Source organism: Opisthocomus hoazin, chromosome 8 (assembly GCF_030867145.1).
Source record: "Opisthocomus hoazin isolate bOpiHoa1 chromosome 8, bOpiHoa1.hap1, whole genome shotgun sequence".
Classification (NCBI taxonomy): domain Eukaryota; kingdom Metazoa; phylum Chordata; class Aves; order Opisthocomiformes; family Opisthocomidae; genus Opisthocomus; species Opisthocomus hoazin.
In genome coordinates this window covers 10,132,707-10,153,478 of record NC_134421.1, presented here as the reverse complement: position 1 = coordinate 10,153,478, position 20,772 = coordinate 10,132,707, and the positions used below count along the sequence as shown (strand labels likewise).

The following is a 20,772-nucleotide window of genomic DNA, read 5'->3' as shown; positions in this document are numbered from 1 at the left end:
CGGTCTTTTGAACCTAGTAGAAAGTGAAAAGGTGAACCTACTAAGTGACAGAAGAGCAATGTTCTGATTTAAAGAACACGTTAGGAGGCAACGCTGTGGTTGTGCTGTGTGGGGGAAGCAGTAGCTACAAGGGGATGTAACTGCATTGAGTTTTTCATTAAGACAGAGGTTTGTCCTCTTGCTTTTCTGCCGGCAGCTTATCCGTCTCTCCCAGGTGTGTAAACTGAGCAAAGGCCGAGCCTTGCTGGGAGTGTTCAGGTTTCAAACAGAGCCTTTGCTCTGTTGCTGCATCATCTTCTCCTCGGCGTTTTGCCCCTCTGTCGGCCTGCCCGTGGCCTGTGCTGATGGCTGTTTGCCAGCCGGCTGCTCGCTGGCCGACGGAGGGAATTCCCTTGGCGACGCCTGCAGCGCCCTGGCCCTCTCGCTGCGCTCAGCGGCCTCCCCAGCTCAGCGCGAGGAGCGTCCGCCGAAGCGGGCGAGTGTTCAGTGCAAGGACAGCAAGGGCTGCCCTGCGCGGCCCCAGCCGGAGCGCGCCAGCCCCGCCGCCATTGCCCGGCCTCGCCGCTCGCGGGGAGAGCTTTCCCTGACACAGGGCGGGCGACGCGCGGTGCCCGTTGCGTGTAGCTGTTGTGTTGCGTTGTCTGCGGAACCGTGCAGACCACAGCACAGCTGGACTTCATTGCCCAGACGCTGCAATCGTACTTTTAATAAGGCAGAAAGCAGAATCTGAGGACAAGCATAGTGAAAAAGGGAAAATAATCCTCGTACGTGCATTTTTGGAGGTTGTGTGTGTGCGTGTTTGCTTGTTTCAAAGTTACGCTTGCGCCCCCTGAACCAGTTCACCCAGGGATTCCCTGCTCCTGGTGGGCATGCTGGCTGGGATGTCCCGCTGGCTGACCGACCTGCTGCAAGCGCCTTGCGAGCTTGCCCACCGCCTGGATTTCCCCGCTTTAAATTATGAACTAGATTTGGTTGCCAAGGCAACTTTGTTCACTGACCTATGATATTCTCTTGAAAGCACTTTTTAAATTAAATTTACTGACACCTGAACACAGTTAAGCCTTTAGTCTGTGGAGGTTAAACACCCATCCAGTATCAACAAAGATGGTATCATTTATGTACACAGAAGTTGAATTAATCTTTTCTTTTTTTTTTTTTTCCTTTTTCTGCCTCCCATATATTGAAATTCTTGTATCTCCTTCTCCCCGTGTTATCCCTCACTGCCAACATATAAACGTAAAATGCTTAATTGCTTCCTTACACATGGGCTGCATGGCTGGATGCCTGGAAACTACCATTTCTGACTCTGCTTTGCATTCTTAGCACTCTCAAGGATAGAGACACCTCTGTAAAACACGAGACAAAACCAATCTGAAGCTGCACAAAGAGTATAATTTGGAGAAAAATGGCACAAAACTTAGTATACCGGAACTGTGTTAAAAAATGGGCACAGTGGCTGCATATCTGAAGTTTATAAACAGACTTAAAAACAGTTGAGATGCAGTGTGCCATTTTTTGTGTTGCAGCAAACTCACAGGTTTGGAAAAAAAAAAAAAAAGTTTTATTGTGAACCAGTGTGACACAGATGAAAACTGAACTACAGATAGCGTCACAATTGCTGAGTTTATGTACGAGTCCAGCTGTGGCTCATACTCACCTCAAGAATACTCTGTTCAGCCATCAGCTTTCCCAGAATAGAAACCGATACCCAGCTCCCCTCAGTTATGGTGTGAATACTGCATTTCTGCACTGAATTTCTTTATGCTGGTGCTGAAATACCTCCAGCTACTTCTTCCTATCTCCCTCCTGACTGTTCTTGCCTGTCCCTGTTTCTCAGCGCAGGGAGCCATATGCTCTTGTTTTTAAGTCTGTGTTAAAACTGTAGTGTTTCAGTTGTGGCAACTTCACTGGAATCTGTCCTCCTTCCCCTCCGCCCTTTCTAAAGGCAGCTGTGGAGAAGTTTCCTTTTTTAACCCATTCAACCAGCTTCGGGCTGTTACCTGGTGTGTAGAACACCTATAATTACAGTACTTCTTGGATACTCCACACCACCATAAAAATGTGTGACAAATTCAATTTAAGAATCTCCTAAATTTCTCTGATTCCGTAGCTTTGCTACACACAAAGACATTTCATAAAATTAAACAAAGAGCCCATGGACTCTCAGTCCCACATGGCCTTTAAACTCCCTCACTCCCCGTGTGAGTGAAGTGCTGCTTAGGGAGGGTCCATCCAATACCAGCCCATAGACCCCGCTGCTCTGTGCACGGAGCCAGGCTGTGGTGAGGGCAGCCCAGCTGAAGCAGAAATAGGAAGCTGTGGACATTTGTTAACTCATGGTATGTCTGGGTTCCATGAAGACAGATTCAGCCTTTCAGCTGCTGAATATGTGTCTTGAAACCTTATTGATTGATACTCTTTTGTTACCTGCAGTCAGGGATTGGTTGCCCCTTAGCTGGTAGAAGAGTGAAGAGCATTCAGGATGGGAAGCAGCATTGGTTAATGGGGCCTGTTAGCAGGTCTTGCTGTGTTTCAGAAATATGCATGTTTTTCTGCTCTGTTTGTAGGTGTTCTGTTTCTTACATCAAACGTGACTGACATTCAGCGTTATTCTTTGCTTTCCGTTGATTTGACCTAGAAGTCTTCCATGACAATTGTGCTTTCTCTTTTTTTCCCTTTTTTTTTTTTTTTTTTTTTTTTATTATTATATACCTTGCTGTTATCGCTCCTGGGAAATGCTTTTTTAGGACATGTTGAGTTGATATCCCCAGAGACCAGAACATCATCCCTTTTGAGACAGAACATTGCACTGCTTTCCTTCAACATGATTGTTTTGTTGGAAACTAGCAAAGAAAAAAGAATACAAAGCTTTGCTTTTGTAAGCCACAGACATGCTAACATTTGTGTGTTTGCTTTACTTTAAGCCTACGGACATTGTTTGAAATTCTGATTTATTAAATACGTACTTCGTAGTAAAGGATAATTCTGAAGGAAGCAAAATATGTTGCTCTATTTGTGGCAGTTGCTTCCAGAGCTCTTCAAACTCTGTTTTGCATGATAGAATACCTCCTGCTATTCGTTTGGCCTGATTCTAGCTTGAGCTGACCATTGCATGTAAGTGGTTAAACAGCAGAGAGTTGTTATGTATAAGATTTAATTTTACAGGAATTCAGAATTGTTTTGTGAGCCTCATATGCAGTGTAGATATTTGGTGGTTAGGGAGTATCTACAAGGCTTCCTCATAGCATGCATTCTTTTGTTTATTAACGTCTTCAGAAGTGGGTAGGAAGAATCGCTTCCCACAGCGTCAAACACATTGCTTCGTGAAGAGGTGGATGCCAGGGAGAGCTGTTTGGAGAACAAAGGTGACGGTGCAGGTGCTTTCGCTGAGAAAGAGCAAACAGTTCTATTTGAAGCTAACAGGATGTTTGTCGGTGTAGCTGCTTAACGTTTGGAAAAACTGGAGCAAAGAAGTGTGTGTCATGAATACCAAGGCAAATTCAGAGTACATATTTAGAGAAGGAAAAGTGCAATCACACTAATCTCTTCAGTAGCTCCTACTAACAGACACATGCTAAAGGCAGTAGAAGCTTTCAGGGTGGCATGGTGTTGGCATGTTTAGAGTAAAAGCAGTTCTCTTGCTTCAATACTGGATCTTTATGTTGTCTTGAAACAAATAGGGGAAAAAAAAAATTGAAACTTCAGTTTTGCCATAAAAATGTATTGATTGCTTCCCTGAACACTTTCCTTCCAGATACCAAACAGATATTTCTGTAGATTTAGCAGGGCCCCGGAGCACTTGAGTAGCACTTGTGTAGTTAGACACCGATGTGTTATTCCAGCAACGTTGTCTTCCGCTGGAAGACTTCCACTCTGAATCTTTTGTGTAAGTATTAGGTGAACATATCCTGAATTTTAGTTTGGAAGCATATTATTATTACTGAATATTAGCTCTGTATATCTGCACTTGTCCAGCGTTGACTGAAGGTCTTCTCAGACGAGAAAACTAGCCTCTGTGTGTGTTGTCTTTGCCGCACAGTCTTTTGGAGCACTATGCACGGCACGTCTTCTGTCAGACTTCTCTGGGTGTGGAGAGTTTCCAAACTGTGCCAGTTCACAGCGGTTACGTGGTTAGTATAATACCATATTCTTTGGTGTCATGGATAGGGGGATTTTCTTTAACAGCAGTTGTATTCCTACATCATAATACAAGGTGGAATCTTTTTTATGCACTAAGGATTGCGCACAGTGATAATTAAGACAGATACTGATGCCATTTTGGCAAAGCTGTTCCAAATGTTTCTTTTTGGATAAGCATCCTTAAGGTCCAGGCTCTGTGAAGGGAAGGGGGAGAAAGTGGAAGGACTAAAAGACCAAATGTATGAGACCCCAAATAAATACAACTTAAAATGTAAAAGCTTTCCAATTTCTTCTCAGATTGTGAACGTGTCACGGTTAGTTGGTGTTGACAACCCTGTGGAGCTGATCTATTTTGTGGAGGACCAAGATGGAGAGAGACTCAGTGCTCTGAAGTGCTCGGACCTAATGAACAGAGTTGATATCCAGCGAGCCGCGATCATCCTTGGATACCGCATTGAAGGCACCGTTGCACAGCGTAAGCCTTATGAAATCCACTTCGATGCCAGCAAAGAGGAACAGCAAGGGGGGCGTTAGCTTTAGAGATTATGGCATTGCACAGTGCCCACTGTTGCAGTGTTTTGTTCTTGGGATGCTGCAATTTTGACTCTCCTGAGGAAGTAAATTTTAGGAGTCTTGCAGTGAGCTACGTGGTGTTGCTTTGCTTCTTGAAGATTATGCTGCGCTTGGAGTTGCAACAGGGTCCTTAAGTGCAAGCCTCACTGCATTCACTTTAGTGCTTGCACTAGAAAATACTAAATAGATACCTTCTTGCCATTTTCATCTCTTTCTCCTGGTCCAGTATTTCCTGACAGCATATCTTGCTCAGGAGCTTGCACAAAGCTCACGATTGCGGGATGGGAGGGTGTCAGCTTGAAATGAGTGCTTCCTTTAGCTGAAGGTTAACACAAGTTGCTGTTTTTTGTTTGTCTGAATTATCATGTCTGTGAGTGAAATATGTAGGCTAATGCTGATTAGGGCATTTTGGAGGGTATAAGCAAAAAGAAACAGTTTATTTCCTTCAGTTAATATAATTGACCTTATTTTTATTTATTTGTCCATCAGTAATCTGTAAGTAATATAATCTTTTAATAAAGCTAATATAAAAGTAATGTGATCTTTTACTAAATACACATCAGAATAAATATGGAAGGTCATATAAAGTCATATAACAACTTTATTCAGGAAGCTTGGTATTTTGCCAACAGAACTAGCATGTGTCTGATATTAAAACTCTCTGCAGAAAGAAAAGAAAGAAAATAGTTATAATGGGAACATCTGGATGTGTTTCTAACTTTTGTCCTTCACTAAAATGGTAGTTTAAAGATAGGTCAGTAGCTTGTATACATCTGCTTAATATCTGCTAGTGGACTGCAGTATTGGTCAGACAGAAATGCAAAAAAGTTGCAAGAATAAATTCCCTTTACTGAAAACGGTAAGTGTTGAACAAAGTCCGTGAAGTGTGTGTAGCTTATTCTGCACGTTGAGACTTTGACACGTCATTAGAAAGTTCTTGTAAGAGGCATAGAATCGTACAATTTTTTAAATATTTCTTCTTATTGGAAGAAGCTAGGCAAAAAAAGGTTATTTTTATAACAGAAAATGTAATGTCATAAATGAGCTGTCAGACGTATAAAATGTAAGAATTCTGTTATTTTCCTTTAATCTCTAGGTTCATCATTAGAATGACTATTAACAAAAATGATACATAAAAATAAGATTGGATAGAAATATTCTTTTTAACTCGAAAACATCATTTCAAGCAAGTGCATCAGTTCGACGAGAAATGTATTACTGCTGTGGTTTTTAGTCTAGCATATAATCACTGTGCAAAATAGAGCAAATTAAAGTTTTGTCAATTCGTCCAGTTCACTTTTTACAAGCATAACTGGTTTTATTACACTTTTCAATAGTTTTGTATGCTTTTTGGGGCTAAAGAATCTCACGCACTGACAATGAAACAAATAAAGGAAAAATGTAATAAAAAATGTGAAACTATACACCTTGAGGAGGAGGGTCTTCGTGATTTCAGATTGACTGCGATTATTGTTGGGGGAGATAACAATGTATAATGTATAACTAAAGAGAAGAGGCAGCTGGTAATACTGCTTAAAGCAGGATAGAGGCAATAAGATTGGGAAGTCCTTCTCGCCTTTGTTAGTGGGAGGTAATTTTTCTGGACCCATTTCACTATGTCAGCTCAGTTTTGGGTTATAGAATGATGTGGCAGAAGTGTATGTTTATTAGTAGTTGAAGAACAGGTCTTCAGAAGGTAGGCCAGGACAATTGATCACCTGCGCCATGCTTCCTGAGCATGGCGCACTTAAGTTGGAAGTGGTGTGACATTTCCTGTGATGTGTGGCTAGTTGCTGATAAATTCCTTAGCTACTGTTTACAAGAACATAAAAATACGTTACCTTGAAGTGTCCTCATTTAAAAATACATAACCACATAAAATTGCTGTCTTCTGTTTAACTTCACAGCTGTGGAGAAGCTGAAGGAGTCCACCTCAGAGTCACAGAGTAACAACCTATGGATTATTGTTGGTGTGGCAGTCCCCGTCGTGGTGGTGGTCCTGATCATGATTATTTTATACTGGAAACTTTGTCGAACAGACAAACTGGAGTTTCAGCCAGACACAATGAGCAACATTCAGCAGCGACAGAAGGTAAAAGGGGGAAGCTGTTCTGAGAGGAGCTGGAGTATTCTGAGCATAAATGAATGAATGTGAGAGTCTAGGGAACACCTAGCATCCTTAAATAGCTTGTGGAAACACAGTTTCAGAACCTTACGGTTTAAGAAAAAGGAAGAAAGTCAAATGATAGTTGAAGTCAAGAATCCCATAGTGGTTTATTTGTTCTCCTAGGTATGTGATACTGCATTAGATGGATACATCCTTCTGAAATGTGGGCACTGAGGCTGAAAGGAACCTTTCTTTATCACTTTATTTCAAGGCTTTGGCTAGGACTGAATAAGGAAATGTACTGAGTGTTGAATCACTGACCTCATTTTCTGCAGAGGGTTAAATTTTTCTTTGGAGAGCTTCTGCTAAAATAATTTGACAGCTGAACCGCACCATCAGTTATACCTCATGCTGGAACTGGGATTTACTAAAGCCTATCCTTGCCGCTCCGCGTTCTGCCGGGGCTCTTGTGTTGCCATTGTGAGAGCCTGTTGGAGGACTAGAACTTTAATTAGTGGATCTGCATGAGACTGCATGTGTGAGCGTGTTGGCTGGAGTGTTGGAGGACTGGGTGAGGATGGTGAGAAATTCACTAGTGTATCTTTTTTCCTGCCCAAGACTGTAAATTTAAAAATACGTGATCCAGGATTTTCACAAAGGATATATTCAGTAAAAAGAATGTCGAAGTGACTGAAGGGTTACAAATTCTCCTTTTCATTTTTCCAGCTGAAGGGAACCAGTCTGTGTGTCAGAGATGCTTATTACTGACAATACCTTCAGAGGCATTGTTAAAGGCAAAATAATCTGTTAATCCGGTGGTACTGTAGTCATGTTCTTGTACTGTCACCTCATGTGCAGTCATACAGTTTTCTCCGTAACAAGCCTTGTCTGTACACCATGCTCTCTTTCAAGATAATTAATGATGTGAAAGATGAGAGAAGCAGAAAGTGGTTGCACTTCCAAAGCAGTCAGAACAAATCAATAGTAACTTCCACTTGTCTTGCCACTGCAGACTGCGTGTCAGAATCGAGGTCGGCAACAAGTGGTACCCTTTGATGAACTTCACCCCGGTACCTTGTTTCACCTGTGCTGTGGTAATACGTAACGCAGATTCTGACTGAAGAAGTTCCCCACAGTAGTTTCAGCTAATTTGAGAAGGGTCATACAAAAAAGGCAGGAGAGGATCATTACCCTTGTTACGCTATTTCATCACATACATTTTTGGTACCTTTCTGCTGTCGCAAGCGTTTTGTGAGAAAGCGGCTGGGTTGGCTGTAAGGCCAGAAACATCTTTCATAGTTTTACTTTCTTTTGGGAGAAAGGCTCAGTTGTTTTTCTCCACTGCTTCCACAGTATTCTTCATCTTAATCATTCATGAGTCAGAAGCCTTGAACTTCTTTGTATCCAAGTCTCATTTCAGTTCACCTAGGAAGCCTGTCACTTTGCCTTCTTTGGGGAAGTCACTGTAAGCGAACTAGAAAGAACCAGTAAGGACATCTAGTCCAGTCCTTATACAGTGGATGGCTCATACATTAATACTAAATGAGGTAAAGTAATAAAAAGTGTCTTAAATTTTTATTACTTATCACATTAAACAACTGGCAGAATCTAGTTTGAAAACCATTTTCCTCCTTTGCCTAGGATCTAGAACAAAAGTAGCACGCTGCCTTCCTCAGTAGCAGGCTGTCTTTGGGCTTTCTTCATGTCTTCAAACAGTGGGTTGGAATTCCAGGTCAGAATAGGAAAGATTTAACAAGCACTGAAGACCCCCAGACAGTCACAACAGTGTGCAAATGGATTAGGGACATTTGGTTTGGTTCTGCCCTTTAAAATTGTTAGTGTTTTTTATACTTTTTATTACAGTAAATTCAAAGCTATGATCAAAGGAGTGAAATCACGTGGTCAGGGATTTAGATCTGTAAATATGCTCAATTTAAAAATGAACTCGGGCTCCCCCTTCCTCTCCTCACCCACAATTATTTCCATTCCCTCTTTATAGAGCTTGACTTTGGTACCAAAGGAAAGTGAAGGCCTGTGCGGTGTCTGTAAATGGAAGGATATTTAGGTTAAAGATCTGGGTTTTTCTTTTGGAATCAATATTTCATTGGTAAAAACCATAAAGATGCATGTATAGTGCTAGCTTTTCTCACTTCCATTAATCTTTTAAAACATTTTAAAGTAACTACAGAAATGGAATCCATAAATATCAAAGTGTTTTATTAGTATGTGCATGACATATCCATACTGGAAATAGAAGACAATTCTTTTCAACCATGTAAGAAGTGTACAGTGTTTCACACTTGAAAATGTGTGTTGGTCAGAAGGAAAGATACTGAGACACCCTTTTCATGTTCAGAAGAAATAGGATATCATACTGCACTAGTGGGTCTCCAGAGGTATCACTAGTGGTTTTTTCAGTGTGTTTAATTAGCCATTTTGACACAGCAGATCAGTGGGCAGCATAATAATCTGTTAGAATTCACAGTAGCAGCTGATAGCAAATGATGTCACCCGTGACTCGAAAGCCTGGAAGAAGGCTGGGAGTGGGGTGAGGGGAAAACCTGTTTGCTTCATGCTGCTGAGGAAAGGCTTTGCCACGAAAAGGCTGGTTCATGAAACACCGAGAGAGAGAGAACTTCTGTAACGGACAGTAATGCAGATTGCCTAAGTAAAACATAAGTTTTGCAGGAGCTTTTTATTCTCAGTTTATAAATTTGTGTTGTTCTCATCAGAGAGAGATTTTAAAGACACTACAGATTATCCTGGATTATGTAGCCCCATGTGTCATTCTAGTACCATCTTTTCTTTCTTCCTGCCTTTCACATAATCACTTAATTCTGGTTTTAAACTCCTGCTTTTTCGTGAAATATTCTGATATGCACTCAGACAATATAATTATTTAAGTTTTATATTTTAATCTTCTGTATGTAAGGGTTTACTTTTACAGGGTAGGTATGATTTCTGTGTTCCCATGACCATCGTTAAAAGGAAGTCATAAGCTGCAAACTCTCACAGTCTGTCTTTGGATGAAGCAAACCAGTACTGTTATCTGTTGGTAACAAGACCCTGCATGTCTTTTGGATGTTGTGGCCCGAGGGTATGGCTGCCTGGGCACACCTCAGTGAGGTAGAGATCACCCGGCAGCTGCGTTACCCAACAGCTCACACTGGCCAGCATATCATGCCAGCACAGCAAACCTGTGTTGGTCCCTGGCCAAAGGTTGGTGTATCTGCTCTGTGGACAGCCCTGTAGAATATTTGGGTCACAGTCCCGCACTTGCGACTGTCAGTAATAGCGTTTTTCCCACTTCAGCAGGCGTAGCTGTGTTCAGAAATATTCAGATCCTGCGGTGACAAACCCATAGAAGTACCCGAGGTTGCATCATCTTTATGTGCCGATAATCGATTCCGGATTTGCTGCTTGTCACTCTCAAAGATAATATAGATAGTAGCAAAGATAGTATTTCTTCTAAGGTGATGACCTGGGCAGGGTAGACTGTGTTCAGCGAAGGCCTGTTCTGTGGGTTAGCTGTACTGTGCCACTCTACCAGTTTCTGTTCTCTCCACCTGACCTTCTGGTTTCATCACAGGATCAGCGTCCTGCAGGCAGGATGGCATAACATTCCTTTTTAAAAACACTCATAATGTTATCTTCTGCAAAGGATATATAGAGAGCCTAAACTGAAACAGTACTGAGGGGTGGTTTACTTCTGGATGGTCTCAGAAGTCTGCTACTTCAGTGAGTGTAAACATAAATACATAAGAAAGAAAGCTTTTGTGGGAACTGATGCTAGCAAAACCAGGTTCAAAGATAAAGTAATAAAGAGAAGAATGGACCTTGAAGAGATTTTAATTAGCTAGTGTATCCCTCTGCCTTAAAGCAGGATTGACAATACCTGACAAATTTTAGATTACCTCTCTCATTCTGGAGATTAGATGAGAAAACATGCTTAGATCAAAGTTATTTGGACCCATTTTAAACTGGGAGCTAAGGAAGCAGGTCAGAGCAGTGAATTTCTATGCAAGATTCATTGGTCTGTGAAGGATAATTGTTTTCGAGAGATGGAACTAAGGTATTTAAAGGGCATATCAAGTATTCATGACCTGTTCTGTAAGCCGTAGCATCCTACTGGAAGTTCACCTTGATGTGATCTGGATTGTTGAAATGAATAAAGATTTCTTTGGTTTCAGAAGTAAAAAGGTGCAGAAGTGTCACTTTTAAATTACAGAATTCTCTCTCTTGCCGTTGCCTTTATCCACCACAACGTTCCAACCTGAGTTTTTTTCTTGAGAAGAAGCTGTGCCTTTTGTGGGCAACTGATTTTTTGCCATGGGTTAGTTTTCTTCTTCATGGAAAAAATGCATAAATATCTTTAATGCCAAACCATCATTCTGGTCTGTACTGGCCAACTGACATTTTTGTGTGAAAACACAGTCAACCCCTTTCCTCTTCCCCAGAGAGCAAGATAAACATTCTGCATGTTATCTGTAATGCAAACAGAGTTGGCAATGTTATTTCTTTCTCTGTGGGCATCAAATCTTTTGCTAGGACTTTTCAGGGGTAGTTTCAGCTCTAGACAGTTATTCGTGGAAAGGCTCCCTGCCCTACTGACAAGAATCTCACACTTGTGGACAAGCTCATTTATGGTTTATTTAGAAGATCTTTGATGTTCTCCTGAAAATGCAGGGCATGCTGAAGTCATTGCCTTTGCAGTGTTAACTTGGACTGAGTTGCATACTTGGCTCCTAGTTTTTCCAAGGCCACATCCTAAAACCCGAGGGGAAAAAAGCCTGCTTCTCCAGCCAGGAGTCGCTTGTCTCTGGGGCCCTCTGCATGCCACTATGTTTCTTAAAGGCTGAACACATCTCCCCAGCTGAGTGCTGCTCCTGTGTGTGTGTTCATGTGTGGGAGAGGTCCCCACGAAGTCTAGGGCAAAGCAGACAGTACCCCACCTTCTCCTTGAGTGTCAGAGCTGCCAGTTTGCATCGTGTGCCACCAAACCTCAGCTACCGTGTAATCACCTGGCGACCGTTACCAGCTCTTTTGTGTCTGCTCTAATCTGTGCTGCTTCTGACAGCCAGCCAGACCCCCATGTGTCGTTCATGGTTGCAGGTCACGAGTCATGCATGCTGCAGGATGTCTGAGAGAGGCTTGTGTGGGTTTTTGTTTTTCTCCCCTAGCAGGGACATCTGATATCTGAATCTCATGTGTCAGGTGTAACTTTGCACCTCTGAATTGAGAGTTTTGCTTATTATTGCGTATTTGGTAGACTACCTCTTGGATGTTCCCAGGATCAAAGAGGCTAGCCCTGCTGGAGGCTAAATGCTAGGCTTCTACTCCTGATACAAAGAATTCTTGTGATGTTTTGACATCCTATAATGTTTTTGTTCATCTGTATAACATCGAGGCAATAGCTCTGCAGTGCAGAATAATTCCAGTCAAAAGAGACTTAGGTTAAGAAAGGGAGCTGACACCAGTGTCACAAAAACTACTTGCAAACTGACATGAGCTTCTGCAAGAGATTCATGTCTGTGCCTACTGTTTGCATAACAATTATCATTCATTTCTAATAGCAACTTTAACTATCCAAAATGTTGTCTTTTCAGAATTGGCATACAGGTTCTGCTGCTTCAGAGTCAATAGCTGGATTCTAACAGGGAACACAGTATTCAACATCTTAATTACTTCTCAACAATACATTTCTTTGATGGCAATTCCTCTGCAAGAGCTCTTTTGTAGGAACTCTTCTTCTGTAATGAGGATTAACTGTTCACAAATTGTAGAAATAGAATACCACACTTGGATATACTGCTCATACCGATAGGTATAAAAAGTAAGATGTCTCCATCTGCTTTTTTTACAAATGTTGGAGTAGCTGTCTTGAGGTCAGACCAAAAGGCCAGCTAGCCCATGTGCCAAAAGCAAAAGCCTATGCAAGGGGAGAAGAACAGGGCAAGTACACGTGATGCTTTGCCTTGAGTAACTCTTCAGCCTCCAGTGATTTGTGACTAAGGGACTTTCTCTGGAAGTGGTGATACTTAGCAACTCTCAACAGATTTCTCTTCCATGAACTTGTCCAGTCCTCCTAAACCCATCTGAGCTGCCGACAGGGATTTCCACAGCGTGTTATCTGAAGAACCACATCATGTTGTTTCATCTTGCTTTTATCCTGCCACCTCTTTGTTTTCTGTGATGGCCACTAGTCCTTGAACTGGAGGTAACAGTGAAGAGCTGATTCCTAGCACTTGCTCCTTGTCAGTCCTGGCTTTACAGATCTCTGTCTTATTCCCTTCTCCATCATCTCTTTTTCCAGATGGAGGAGTCCCAACTTTCTTATCCCTTCTGGCCTTTGAGCCAACTGCTAGCCTTTGAAAAGGCTGAACGTTTTCTAATTCTTTTCCATCATTTATGAGAGGGGGACATTAGAACTGAATATGCTGTTCAAAATGTAGGTGACCCATGGATTTATAGAGTGACATTTATATAGTGGCTACCTTTGAAAAGGAGTTAAACAATAAGAAAAAAATCCATTTTCAAAATACAAATAAACTTTATACCATCCTAAACATAATAGACCACTGAGACTAGGTTAATACTGGGGAAAGAAATTCTGTCTTTTCTTACAAGAGATAGTTTACTGTAGAATTTAGCTGTTCTGGGAGCAAGAAAATGGGCCAACATCAAATCATCGTTGCCTAAGGTTTTAATGTTACTACTCACGTGTAGCTTCATTTCAACAAGCAGATTATTTCTGCGGTGTATATGGATGCACTTTGTTTCTGTGTGCATTAAACCCTTTTCAGATATATAAATGTTGTTGAGTCACTGTTCCCAAAAAAATACCAGCACAAAAATAAATGAAAAGTGATGACTTATGCTCTACATTAAAAGTCTGTTAGCACTTTTCTCATGATTTGTGGAGAGGAAGTGTTTCTGAACCGTGCTGTGTATGTGCTCTGTCTAGCCAGTGAGAGCCGTGTTATGAATGTATTCTGCTTCACAAGTTGAGAAAAGAGTTTCCTTAATTAGTGATTTTTTTGGTGTGTTGTGCTATGGCTCTTAAAGGTTGCAATTGATGTCTGAGATGTGTACGTGGCCTTGGAGGAGTAATTAACAGAACTGATGGACAAAAGACTGGTAGAGCTGAGACGCAGCAGTGACCTGTCTATCCTATAAAGTTGGTGATCTTTTTCTAACTTTCTGCTGACACTTTCATCCCACCAGTGTGCAAAGGAACCTCACTAAACCGTGATTAAGATAGTATCCACCCTGCGGCATTTCTGTCTGAGAAGGAAGGCTAAAACTGTATGTGATTCAGACACAAAGTTCTGCCTGTTACCCAGCAGCCTGTGGGCATAGAAGTACTCAGAGTTACGGGCTTTCAACAGCGTGATCGCTGCTGTATTTTGTGAAATTTACTGAGCTGTCATAATAATATCAGTGTGGCAGAAGAAATGCGGAAAGGAGGAGAGGGATGATGAAAATCCACGAGAAGAACCTGTCTTCAAAAAGTATTTCAGAACAGGTGTCTTGAGAATTTCAGGCTTTATAAAGTTTGTAGGTTAGGGGGTTTCTTTATTTGTTTTTAATCCTACTCCAGGAGCGAAATTCCTGAGGTGGTATTTTTTGTGGGATTCCTGCTTTACTTACAATTTAATGGCGGTGAGCAGTAAAGCACAGTTTTGACGTTTCAGAGGGAAGCAGGCCCAGAGGCTGTACGCTGTCTTGTTCTGGTTTTCCCCGCCAGCACTGGCTACACTGTGCACTACTTTTCCGCAACTCGATGGTAGAAACCCATGCAACTATAAGCATGTTTCTTCTTCACAAGGACATGTTTGCTCAGCTGTTTTTACCTGTTCCCAGTAGTGGTGGTAGTTGACAGAATTGTTCTTGTGATGACAAATGTGAGACACGATTTGTATGAAGAGGTGCTTTGTCCGTGATGAGAAAATGGGCGGCATTTTGTACAGACAACCCCTTTTTTGGCCCTCTGATCTCAAAATCCTGCTGCTTTTTGAGATGGGGCTTGCCATAGAGGGTACAGGCTGTAACACCACTGTGATGGGAGGATGATGACGTCCCACCTAAGAGGCAATATAGTGAACTGCCGTTGCACATACACTTCTTTTTATGTATGTACACGGTTATCAAGTGAAGATACTTAAATTAGAGACCTTTTTTATTTTGGTGCTTGACAACATTTCCTAAACCACCAGCAGTGAAGGATCCCTCTGCACATTTCTAAGTGATGCTTAGTATGGTTTTTTTTTTTAAAGTAGGCTGGGAAAGAGTTTGTGCTTATGCCACAAGCTGGTTGCATCATATCACATTTCACAGGGGAATTTGTCAATGGCACGAAAAGACCTTGAGAAATGCAAATGCATCTTTTTTCAGTATTTTGAGGGAGGCTATGGAGACGGAACTCTGCTTCTATGTGATCTTCTAATACGCTTTTTTCATCAACAAAGGTTTCTTATGTCTTGAGTAAGATACACATTATTGTTATTGAATCACATGTGTAATTTGTGTGCATACTTCACAAACAGTCCCTGGCTGTGATCCCAGAGGGTTTTAGGTTGTAAGGACAGCAATGTAAACAAAAATACAGCGGGTATACTGATGCGCGTAAGGGGTGGGAATGATATTAGAAGAATGAGCTGAACAGGCAAATGAGACTGAGAAAGGTGAACGTGCGTACTTCTAAATTCTTACTTGTTGGTAGGTGTTTTAAATATCTCGTGGAACAATCACTGCAAACAGGACGGATGAATGATCCTCATGGGAGGAAGAAGTAGGCAACATCTTGGAAGGGGTAGTAGAAGCATGGTGAAAAAAACGAGTTAAAATTAAGAAGACGCTAGTGAGCACACCAGCAGCTGCAAATGGTTGTCCTTACTGGGGCATCATGAGTAGTGCAGTGAGTTCACAGTACCCTGTGCAATGGTGCCCTGGGAGTACGGAGGAGGGTTTGGTGTGTGAATCTTACGTTGTGGAAGGCAGTTTGTGATGTCTAATAGCTTTAAGCCAGCCTGAATCAGATTTTAAATTACATCTTCAACCCCCATTACTGTGAAGAACGCTAATTCTCGTTGCCGTTCTGCATTTAAACTAGTAGACTTGAAAACATACTTTTTTCTGTAAAGTTTCTTTATCCTGTCATTTCACATGCTAGCATGTTACTAAGGTCGTAAGTCAGCAGGACTTCTTTACAGGAATGCCTGTCCTGTTCGTAGATTATGTACCAACCCAGACTACTATTTTTGAAATCGTGCTTAGCTCCTTTGTTTCCTTAGAAATGTATTTTAACAGCATCTGCTCAATGCATGTGTCTCTACAAGGAACAAGGCAAGACTGTGGTAGAAAAACAATAGAAAAATGTCTTAATATATTATTCTTCATATTATGTCCAAATTCAAATGCCACTTGTAAGAACTACAGGAAGAATACGGAGTAAGTGTATTTCTTCTCTTCTGCTTTCTGCTGAAATTATTCACTGACCTGTGTGTGCAGTACTCACTTTCTTGAGAAAACAGATTGTTGCCATTCCTGGTGTGTCTCTGCATCTAGCAAAACAATATATTGGCAGCGATGTTACATTTCTGTGACTCAAACAGTACTGAAACTATTGGCTGCTTTCATGGAAGAATTCTTGACCAAGGTGCAGACTTTGTTTCTAGGCTTCTGCAGAAATTATTTGATTTTTCTGTGGATTGAGCTTCGAATACTTGTTTTTCATTCAGTATGTAACAACAATATTGAAACACTGCCTTGACTTACCAATTTGAAATCATTTTCCCTTTAGAATTCAGCAGGATCTGCATTTGTATAATAACATAATGTCTTCTGAATGTGTTAGACAAACTCATTTAGGTTTTACCTTTTCCCTTTTGCAAATATATAAAGATAAAGCAAATGAAAATCTTCTTTAACAACTTACATTTAAAACATGAAGTCTTTGCTGATACTGCTTTTGTTCAGCTTAGGTAAAGGCACTGCAGGGTGATAAAAAGAGGCTCAGTTTCAGCACCTAAACAGGTAGCGGTATCAGCACATATGTGCTCTTAAGAAGAGCTGGTGTTATTTCCTTGGTAGTGGTTGAGCAGCAGGTGACTGATCCACACGTGGTATTCTGACTACCAGTCCTAAGATGAGCAGAGGTCATCCAATCTGTTACACTATAGAACTTGACCTAAAGAAAAGGAAGAATGCGGCAGGTGGCACACGGAAATTCCTAAGAAAATGTAGGAAACTTCTTCAGTCTGGAGCAACACTATTCATTCGTTCCACTGAGTCTCGGTGATCTGACCATCTCATCTTGCAGAAAGCAGAGTTGGGTTTCAGTGTCCTTCAGACACTTTTCACTGAAAATGTACATTTTGGTCAGTATCAGTTCCCAGTTAAAATCAGAAGGTTGCCGTAGTCTGAGAGGTGAGGTATCAGAAGTGTAGGGGTTTTTTTTCGAAGAAAGGGAAGTGGGTTTCTGTCAGCGTTGTTGCTGCAGTAGTGATCATATTAGTATTTCTATTTGTCAGATAATGGATATTATTTTTAATAAGTCATTTTATCAGTTTTTTCATTTAGGACCTTTTCATTTCATCTTTTCATGTTCAGTCATGTATCATGTTTTGTATATGTGTATTTCCAGATTGTATTTTTCTATCGTGTTATTCAAATGCACAAAGACGCACATACACAGATGCATACAGTCTCTTGTCTCTTGTACTGTTGATGTATTGGCTGGAGCTGGTAGTGCCAGCTTAAGCTTTTTTAGCAGGAGATATCTAGAAATGTTGTTATTTGGTTGTACAGAGCTCTGCAAGATTTGAATCATTCAGGCGAAAGTTTTCCATTGAAGTATCGGTTTCATACTGAACCTTTCTCTGAGACGATAAGAAGAGCTTGTTCTTTCAAAGAGCAAGGTTAAGAGAAAATACAGTTCTCTGCCCAAATTTTAAAAATCTTTTCGGAGACACTGTAGTGCATATACTTAGCCTTTGGGGATGCAGGGTGGGGAAGGAAAGGAAACAGGACCAGAAGGTGGTTTTGTGCGTGGGAAATGCTTTTGATGATTCTGTGGGGAATTGCCCATTTCTGAGTAAGTTTTAAACTTTTGGGAAAATGGTTGCATGGGATTGACAGAGACTTTAATGATAGAGGTTTACCAGTTAAATTCTCATAGGATTACACCTTCTCTGCGTATATAAGCTCTGTAGAGCTGTACTGTAAAAGCTGAGAGGGTGTTTTCTCTGTTGCTGTACACAAGAGGTTGTTAAGAGGCCAGGTAAAGCAGTAAGGTGCAGTGAGCCTCAGGCTCTTGGATTGTGTAAACTGGAATTGGCAGCTGGCAGGCAGAGGGAGAGAGGGGCAAGAGGGCAGGATGGGGAGGCTGGTTTTTCTGCCTGGCAAGGCGGAGTAAGACCGGTTGAGGAGTTTACCTGGCTGCAGGTTTAGGAAAACAGTGCCACAGGTTCTGTGATGCCTAGGGTGAGCGCTTTTTGAGGCCTGGGATGGTGATACCCGAGACTTGCCAGTCCTCTGTTGCCAGCAAGTGTCCATGAAATCCAATGGCAAAGTCTCAGCCATCCTAGCTGCAAATGTGCGTAAAAATACATCCTTTCTCTTCTTACATCCTCTCCTTCTTTTGCTATGTGTTTGCCAGCTTCTCCGTGAAATGAGATGGGTATCCTGGTTCTACAAATAAGATTCTTATATTCTACCCAACTTTGATGAATAGCAGAAGGCCTAGCCTATGCCAAGGATTCAGCAAGGTGGGAGAGAGCAAGAGGGTTCCATGGAAGAAATGAATTTAAAATTTTGTAACTCAAGACTCTATTGCAGTGCGTATGCAGGGGAGGATCCGGTTGTGATCAGACAATCTTAACTGTGCCATTTTTATAGTGTGAGTGCTTGTCTTTGCAATAGTAACAGTCTTTTAATTCAGCTTCTGTGCGGTCTGTCTGCAGATAAACATTTGTGCATACATATGCTGCAGTGTACGTACATGTACGCACAAATATATCTGTTTCCGTAACTGTGCTAAGATAAAAGGTTGTGTTAGACTGCAGCTAGGAATAAGACTATTCAAAGTTAAAATATTAACAATTTTATTTTTGCATGTTGCTTTACTCCCCAGAGGGTTTACAAACCCGGTATGCTAGAGTTAGCTCTAAGGTATATTGAAATGCATGCTTCAGATGTGCAGCAATCTTAATATAACCATATTAGTAATTCCAGTATTACTAGAACGTTTTGTCTGTAGTTGTCCTTGCCCACTGCACCCATCACACTACTCAAAAAGGAGTAGTAACTGTGCAGGTCAAGTCAGTGGTGCTTGGGAAAGGGTAGAACACCACCAGATATTTTTGTGAAATAGTTGTGCCTGCCACATGGTGAAGACTCTCGTCATCTTTGAAGCAAAGGTGGCTGGAGGCAAGGGAGGGGAATGCGGTGAAGCAGAGGAAGTGATCATCAGGGATCAGCAGCAGAGCTGTATAGGCACAAGGGTCAAGTATGAAAAGGTTAGAAGAAGGGAAACCATTGAAGGGGTTCAAAGGAAGAGTGTTATACACAGGAATATCTTCAAAGAGAATTGACATAATGTCAAACAGATCAGAGGTGGAGGTGGGATAACTAAAAGGAGTTTCAGTAATCGAAGTGCGTTCGAATGCATAAGAATTCTGACAGTAGAAGTGAGAAGTTCCTCCTCGGAAGTATTTTAGGGTTGAGGTGGGGGAACACAAAAGCATGGAGTTTTGGGGTGTTTTTTTTAAGCAAAGAATATGCTAAAGACAGAGTTTCAGCTCTAGAGGGGGGGAGGTTTCAGGAAGGGTTCACTATGCGTCTATTTGAAAAATGGAGAAACAGTTACACATCCACCTGGTCTAGCTCAACAGTGCCTTTCTGAATTGGTGGTTACAGTCATTTACATAAATTCAGTAATTGAATCACCCGTAATGCTGAATTGAAGGGACTGTTGTAAAGCCCAGGAAAACTGAGGTATAGTGGAAGACTTCCAGATCAGTTCAAATAATGTTACTCATCTTGTGAGAAATGAACTCCGAAACCTTGATCGTTCAGGTAGTCGTTGGATTTTACGGGAGAGCTTTTATTGCCATCTACTGGGCTAAATAGGCGGTTTGCTCTACTACAATATCCTTTCTAAGAACCGTTTGGAAAATGTTTGCTTACTGAGAAAATATTTTGAAGAGATTGTTTCAGAATATTCCTTAGACAAGCTTATCTTTGGCATGATATCAGACGAGTCTGTTTGTAGTTAACTATGTTGGCATGCCAAGCTTTATGAAAGGGGGTTCATTTAAACATCTGGAACCTGACGCACCCATAAACGCGCTCCAGCACATGCTTCACTTTGCAGGAGATCAGCTCTGTGAACACACAGAGGGTTTTGTACGTCTGCTGTGCAGTGGGTTTGTGTGCTTGCACTTTGAAAACTGGGGTTGTCAACATTTCTTTCTACTTTCAACTTCCAAACTACATAAAATTTAGCAGGACTTGAAGAAAAGCTTTATCTTAATTAGTGCTTCAGAATTTCTGGTTACTCCAAAGCCCAAAAAAATCAGCAGGAGGGACTGAAACTTGGAGGCTTGATTAAATTAAGTTTGAATCAAGTCATTGACAAGGTGAGATTAGCTTTTTTATAAATACAGTTATGAAAATGAAAGGCCCAGTTCTGTGTCTTTCTCAAGCAAGGCACCCATTGAATCCATAATCCCTTAATAAGATCTCTATGATAAGTATCTAATTTCTCTCAACGCCAAAGCCTTTTATGTATTTTTCTGTCTGTTCAGTATGAAATGCCTAAGAACTAGATTTTTCTGTTCTTTTATGGAGGCGTCCGCGCTGGTTGAAAAGTCATTGCCAAGCTGCCGTATAGCTCAGATCTGCAGAATGTTTCTCTTTCATCAGAAGAACTAGGTGTTTGTACAAGCACT

At 41.4% G+C, this 20,772-nt stretch overlaps 1 protein-coding gene across 3 annotated transcripts in view; it reads left to right on the top strand.

The window, feature by feature from the left end:
- KIAA1549 (KIAA1549 ortholog) overlaps positions 1 to 20,772 on the top strand; it is a 155,318-nt gene that overhangs the window by 98,685 nt on the left and 35,861 nt on the right. For all 3 annotated transcript variants that reach the window (XM_075428455.1, XM_075428454.1, XM_075428456.1), the window contains exons 9-10: positions 4,438 to 4,615; positions 6,621 to 6,805. In XM_075428455.1, coding sequence (XP_075284570.1) covers positions 4,438 to 4,615; positions 6,621 to 6,805 — 363 coding nt within the window. The remainder of the gene's footprint in view (positions 1 to 4,437; positions 4,616 to 6,620; positions 6,806 to 20,772) is intronic.